The sequence below is a fragment of the Rhipicephalus microplus genome, chromosome 2, assembly GCF_043290135.1.
Source record: "Rhipicephalus microplus isolate Deutch F79 chromosome 2, USDA_Rmic, whole genome shotgun sequence".
NCBI classification, from domain to species: Eukaryota; Metazoa; Arthropoda; class Arachnida; order Ixodida; family Ixodidae; genus Rhipicephalus; species Rhipicephalus microplus.
In genome coordinates, this window is record NC_134701.1 from 239,264,781 (window position 1) to 239,272,299 (window position 7,519).

The 7,519-nt window shown below is 45.6% G+C and overlaps 1 protein-coding gene across 1 annotated transcript; it reads right to left on the reverse strand.

Moving 5' to 3' along the window:
• Positions 1 to 3,761: 3,761 nt before the first annotated feature.
• On the reverse strand, positions 3,762 to 5,968 carry Atox1 (Antioxidant 1 copper chaperone). Its single transcript, XM_037421304.2, has 4 exons — positions 5,862 to 5,968; positions 4,894 to 4,944; positions 4,293 to 4,368; positions 3,762 to 4,172 (listed from the first exon to the last, which is right to left on the reverse strand). The coding sequence occupies exons 2-4, from the start codon at positions 4,903 to 4,905 to the stop codon at positions 4,036 to 4,038; spliced, it is 225 nt and encodes a 74-aa protein (XP_037277201.1). The 5' UTR covers positions 4,906 to 4,944; positions 5,862 to 5,968; the 3' UTR covers positions 3,762 to 4,035.
• Between the last annotated feature and the right edge of the window lie 1,551 nt (positions 5,969 to 7,519).

The window sequence follows — 7,519 nt, forward strand, 5'->3', positions numbered from 1 at the left end:
GACGATATCACAACCTAAACCAGAGATAACAGTATGCAAAAACAAGTGTCCTTAATCAGGCGGCGTACCCCATCGCGGCCTAACCTCCTGCGATATACCAACGCAAGGTCCAATGTTAGCTATGAAAGCACGATGGTTTTTTTTTTTTTTTCAACTCTGACATTACAAGAATTCTTGACTGTTTTCGCTTTTAGTACACTTCGTCCTAATAACGCTCAGCGAAAGCCAATGCCGTACGTAAAATGGTTAAAAACATCACATGTTGATGGAGAAAATTGAAGTGACTAACGCTTTGTTTCGACTGAAGGCAGTGTAACACTTCAGGAAGGAATGCACAAGATTCTTGTGAAACTAAATCTCTTGTCATGTGTTCATGTTTTAAACACAGATGCAACAAAAACAAAGGTGGTACTTGTTCGACCTAAAGATAAGCTTAAAAACAAACATCTGAATCCTATGTAGAGTGGTACTGAATTGAGCTAGTAAATCGTACAAAAATTGCTGAGTCACATTTTTCAAACACTATGATTTGGAACGAACCAGGGGCGTAGCCAGGGGATGGCACACCGGGCACGTGCTCCTCTTTCCAAATTTTTTGGCCATGGCATAGAGAGCGAGAAATGGCCATTTTAAGGGGTTGCCCCTCCCTAAATCAAGGTGGCGAAGCTAAAGAAAATACATATTTTTTTTTGCATGTCCTCTCCCTACTATAGTCAAATACAACGTTGCTTAATAGGCAAAACAAATATCTGCAAAAATAAAAAACACCAAAAAACAAGCAACCCGAAATATAAATTGCCTTACTATCCTACCCTACTAGCCCCGTAGCGGTGGTCTAGCGGCTAAGGTACTCTGCTGCTGACCCGCAGGTCGCGAGATCGAATTCCGGCTGCGGCGGCTGCATTTCCGATGGAAGCGGAAATGTTGTAGGCCCATGTGCTCAGACTTGGGCGCACATTAAAGAACCCCAGGTGGTCGAAATTTCCGGAGCCCTCCACTACGGCGTCTCTCATAATCATATGGGGGTTTTGGGACGTTAAACCCCACATATCAATCAATCTTACCTTACTAAACAAACACGTGAAAGCTGGTGAGACTTCGCTGCATTGTACACAAACCCGAAAACCCTTTACATAATTCGCAAGTGCGTTTTTTGCTGCACATTTGCTTAAGTCGTGGCAGCACCTGTAGTGCTTCAAGCGGAGACGCGGTCCTAATTGAACGTGCTGGGGCATATCTGTTATGAGTGTTTATATCAAGACAGTCGACTCTACATTGTCTACGTCATTGCGTAAGCAAACCGCGCTTGAACAGGCTGTTTGCGGTAAGTGACTAGCCACCACTAGTTCATATTGCATGGCAGGAAAGCTAACTTTAAAATTTTGAAAAGGGTTTACAGCGCGAAATACAGTTTAAAAACTTAACAACACTTTCAGGGACGTCTTATTATTATTTTATTATTACTATCATTATTATTATACTCGGGGACAACTTTCTGTGGCCATGAAGGGAAAGCTCCGGGGGCGGGGGGCTAACTGTTTATTTATTTATTTATTAGAATACCCTCAGGGCCCGTAGGGCATTACAGAGGGGGTGGGTACAACATATATAACACACAAGAAAAAAAGACAAAATAAAGAAACAAGTATCAGATGCGCAAATCAGGAAGGCAACATAAGTCAACTAAAAATGTATAAGAATTCAAGCACATACAAGACAAAGATAGATAATGGAAACTGCGAAACTTTAAAATTTTTTTCAACTCTGACATTACAAGGTTGTTCTGTGTTACTGCGCCAAAGTAGTCTCCGATAAACTTGTTTCGGTTTCAGTTTCGGCGTGACAGATGCGCATTTCCTGCAGTTCATTTCTTCGATTGTGTTCCTTGGTTGGCTGCGTTGAACCGCGTTTACCGAGCGCGCAGGCATATTGGCGTTTCGTTCCCTACGCTTAATTTGTGTCACTCTGTGTCGTCCAGAAATGACGTGAATATTTTCAGCGCTGCAGTTTTTAGGGCATGCACGGACATGTAAACTCTATCTAGAGCTGAAAACGTGTAGCGTGCTTACATAGCGCGGGCGCGGTACACCGAGGAACAGCTCGCACATGCTGCGGTGCGAAGTGAAATACAGTTTGGATCGTGTTGAGTTACGCTGGCATCAAAAGGCATCGGCGGCCCACTGGTTGCGCGCTCCGCGGCTTAGAAAACGTATGGCTACGACCTCCCGCCACTGCTGAACCCACGAATATTGTGCTCAATCCCAACCACTGATCGTTTCCGTCTCCTTCATGGAAACCGTACGGGCATGCGGTCATTTCTCACGATACTGCATGGCGCCGGTTATGTACACCTCAGGATAGCAATAGTATGTTGCACTTGTTAGGTTAATTAGAACAGGAATGCGTGTAAACCCTGCACGTCTGTAAAATGTCATGCTTTCTGAACACGTACACAATTAGCGCTGGTTCCAAAGTTGAAAACTAAATGGTCACCTACCATTTCGCCAACAATAATTGGTTCGCGACATCTTAAAGCACATTTCATTAGCTAACTTTGTCCAACGCCAACGTTCTGAGCCACACTCGGCCTGGCGATTACACCATCCCTCTTCCCTCCACATTACAATTTAGATTTTTGTGGCAGTGGCCGGTATTCACACACACCATTACTGAACCAGCAAGGAAACCCTTTGAACACATGGGGCTACCACGGCCTGTTCCAAACAGTTTTAAATCTGGCCACGGCGAGTATTTGTCAGGAGGAATAAATAAGTATAGTAGTAGTAGTAGTACTAGTAGTAGTAGTAGTAGTAGTAGTAGTAGTAGTAGTAGTAGTAGTAGTAGTAGTAGTAGTAGTAGAAGTCATGTGTTTGCTTTGTTGCATATGCTATTCAAGTTACTGTACTGCTGATTGTTGCCACTGCTGTCTAGCACAACGGTAGCAGCGGGCCCTTGTTAGGCTGCATGTCTCTACGAAGATAAGCTTCTACCAACAGCTGTACATCAATGTATCGCCAAAAACTGAAGAGTTATTTGTTGTAGTATACGTAGCATATAGACGAGTAATGAGAGGATAATATCTAGGGGTCATCGTCGTGATAAAAGAGCCTTTCGACAATGCACCGGAAGAAGTTACCTGGTATAACACCAAATACCCCCCCCCCCCCCCCCCGAGGCTCAGACCCAGCTCGTACAGCTGCGGACCAATAACCGTTGCTATGATATTGGTTTTACTACCAATTTTACACAGTTACAGATATGATTACTGACCAAGATGACGATCACGCATGTAGTTTCGTGTTCGCTGAGCACTTATAAAGTGCTCGGCTCCAAGGCGATGCTCGTTTTCGGTTTGTTTGAATAGATGCTATGAGCGAAAGAAAATAATAGGTCTCGACCTTCATTCAATACCGAAACATCGTTGTTATGAATCGAGATCGCACATTGACCATTTCGACGCCACGACATCTGCTGCGCTCGGCACGAGGGGCGGGTGTACTTCGTTTGAGAGGTGTAGAAATCGACAGTATATACTATGCGCATCTGACAGCACCGTACAGTAAATTTTCGCAGATAGCCCAAACCTAAAGCTTGAGCAGATAAGTGTGCTCACTTAGAACGTAGGTATAGCAAACTCAACATTCGCAAATATGTCCACGCAAGTATACTGCCAGCATGAAAGGAGCATATCGGCGCGTCAGTCGGGAGTGCAAAATAAGAGGCATTCGATTGCGAAATAATATACTAGTAAACATGTGAAATACACCGCTAGTATGTTTATTGTAGTGCGTGAAGGTCTACACTACAAGGGAAACACTAATACACAACAGAATAATCAGTTCAAACAGGAGTTCATATACACCGCTGGACAAGCCATTATAGGTATAATACCCGAAAGGTAACCGAAAGATAGCGCTTTAACACATCATGACGTAGCAACACGAACACACAGTTAACAAATGCTCATGTATGCAAATTGGGCTGTTCAACCTGTCGATCATTGGCCAACACTCGACGGTACCAGCGTGGCACCGCCTACTTCTTCACACCCACGTAGGAGCATGTCTTGCCAGCTTTCTTCAGAACTCCGAGAAGCTCCTCAGAAGTCAGCGACGAATCTACGTACACCCTCTGATCCTTCAAATCGACGTCAACCTTGTTCACGCCTTGGCCTGCGGATATAAATTCAAGGCGACGGTTTAGAAGCTTCCGTTTGGCCCGAAAGTGAAGCACGCCATTTACCGGATCTACTTTTCTCTTTTTCTTATGGTATAATTAATGCACGTGTTTACCTTGCAACTTCCCGAGGACTCGCTGCACGGCGCCAGAGCAACCCTCGCAGGTCATTTCCACTTTAAATTCGTGCACCTACACGGGAAAAGAAAAAAAGAACGAAATCGCGGAGTTTGCGACGAATTGTGACGTAGCGGAAATTTGGAAATTCTGCGAGCAGACGCCGCGCGCCGACTACTGGCGCAGGGCGGACGTAGCAAACAAAAAGACCAGAGCGGGAGCAACCGCAGCTACATAGCGGCGAGTGTATGTACAGTTACACCAGGCGCATACCGCCGGTCACAGCCGAAGAAAAAATCATACGCAAGAAATACGGAGTGTCGACTACATATGCCCATCAGTAGCTATTACTTAAACAGCACGCGTAAATTAAATTGGGCTCGGGGGTTCCAACGATGGACAAGCGATGATATCTACATGCACATACGCGGCACCATTAATCGGACGCGAATTCCGAAAGGCCATTCGAAACAGGCGGTTGCGGAACGTGCAAGCAGGCGCGTGAAAGACCGGCACCTCACCGAACTCGCCGATGGCACAACATAGTCTTCACGCGACGAAATTACGAATGTTACACTTGATATTCAGAAGTATGCGTACCTGAGAAGCCATCTTCTATGAACGAAGCAGCTGACAAGCCAGCCGGCAAAGCTGAGAAGCGGCGACGACGACGCGATGCAAAGAAAACAAAAAAAATCATTGCCCTGCCATTGTTGCTTGCACAGTATTGAAACTACGTCAAACACAGCGCGTAAGCGCTCAAACATCGTAGGCGCTTGCAATACCTTTTGGAATGGCAGCAAAAATATTCATACCTTATAGGCAGCTTTTTTTATTTATGCTGTAAACACTACGAGATTTACAACGCCATATCACAACATAAAACAATCTTGGTGCGAGATGCATGATATGCACGCACTTGCATTAGATGAAACTAGTAGGTGTTCTGTGTGAACGTAGCATGGACGGTAAAATGTCGATCCCGTCGTTCTCAATAACTGATCAGCTAAACTTTGAACAAAGTCGGGTACACAAGGAGGGGGGGGGGGGGGGGTTGAACTACCCCATTTTTTTTATTCAAGGTTATGACCATGCAAGTTTTTTTTGTTTTTTTTTTTTTTTACTACGCTGGCGGCCGAGGACCCCCGGGTTGTTGTATTGCAAGGTCTCTTTACTTTGCCACTATTACCAGCAAAAAGTTCGGGACGTTATGTAAACACTTTCATGAAGAACGTCGCCGACTGTTTCATTTTTGCGTCTAATGCGACAAGTGCTTTCTTTCGGAATCGACCAACGGGAAAACGTGGAGGGCTTGCGGTCAAGCTTCCCTTAGTGAAAAATTCTACCCAAGCCTATGATTGTAAATGTACAGCGTGGGTTGAGAGTTCTTAAGCGTCACCAGAAATAGAAAAAAAAAATGACGGCAGACATTGCCGGTCAGACGTCACTGTGCACATTCACAACTGCTCGTTCTATTATTTAACCGTACTTTCTCAATCAACTTATCACGCCGTCGAAATGCAAGCGCTGAGACATAGCGCTACATCGACTAAGTGAGCCAAACTTACCTTCAGGAGGCTCGGCAAGTGCGAATGGGCCTTCGACGAGCTCCGAGCTCGAATGACGCGCAAGAGAGTCTCGAAACACGAAACAGCCGAGGGAAGTGGACGCGGCGAGTCCGGCGCCCTCTCTGACTCAGCCCGATGCGACTCGCTTGCTCAACTCTCTGCAACGCGAGCACCACGCGCTGCGCAAGGATAACCCCTTCAGGCGCAGCGTCCACATTTGTGGACGCCAACTTCACAGCTCAATATCTCGAAATTTACTTTGAATCTCGCGCGCAACCAGTGCTCTCTCTATCACTACATGTTGCTGCAGCGACCCGTGGCGCCATCTGCCGCAGCTGACACAAAATAACTACAAAAACAACTCTCAAAGATGGACGCCTCCACGTTTTACGGCGGCGCACGTAAGTGGCTCTCACTTTTCAAGCCCTTGCTATGTTTCATTCGAGGTGGCATGAAATTATGCACTTGTCAGTAAGAGCTAAGAGATACCTCATGCCAATAAACAAGACTTTTGCAACTAGAAACTATTTATAACGTCAAAAAGGGTGCGTAAAATACCGCGTCCACGATCGTGGACATTGCGCCTTAGTGCTGCCTTTGTTGCAGGGCAGCCATTTCGCACCGTGTGCGCAGATATGATGGTTATGTGTGATTTTTTGTCTCCAGGACTTGAAGATCATGCTTCAAAACGTCAGAAAGTTGATGATGCGACAGCAGAAGAAATCCTCATGAGAATATCAAATGGAGATATCTCAGATGGCGACTTTTCAGATGACGAATTGGAAGCAGAAAATGAAGAAAACATAGTAAGTTTGCTCGAGATTGTGAGACATTATTTTGTGTTCTCGGGAAACATATGGCACCAAACTGTCTAAAGGTACTTTGACCCTAATTTACGCTGTTTGTTTCAGCCTGCCAATGGTCAGGTGACCGCATCCACGACCACAGCTGCACTGCCTGCACGACCAGACGCCACGGTCAGCTCGAACGCACCTGCGGCATCTACGAAGGCTGAGTTCAAATGGGTGAAGAAAGATTTTGCTCCAAGTGATGTTGACTGCCACTACAATCCTGAAGTAGCCTCGACATGCCAGCAGCCACTTGTGTATTTTAGCAAGTATTTCACCGAACAGATATTTGAAGACCTTGCTGAATTCACAAACAGGTATGTCCTGCAAAGAGACGGTGCCGTATTAGCCACTACAAAAGAAGAGATCAAAATATTTTTTGGAATGCTCATGCTGATGGGTGTTCTGAAATACCCACGCGTCAGAATGTATTGGCAAACTGCAACGAGGATTCCCGCAATAGCCGATTCGATGGGCGTGAAGCGATTCTTCAAAATCAGAGGCGCTCTCCACATAAGCGACGCTAATGAAGAACGGGACCCGAACAGCCAAGACAAATTTTGGAAAGTTAGGCCGTTGCTAGAAGCTGTCAGAAGCCGCTGCTTACAGCTTGTTCCCTTGGAACAGAATAGCATCGATGAACAGATGGTGCCGTTCACAGGACGCATTGCTGCAAAGCAATTTGTGAAAGGAAAACCGAACCCAGAAGGCGTGAAGGTTTTTGTACGCTGCAGTTTTGACGGTCTTGCACATGACTTTGAGTTTTACCAAGGGAAGGGAACGGGAGTGAGCAAAGAACATGCACATCTT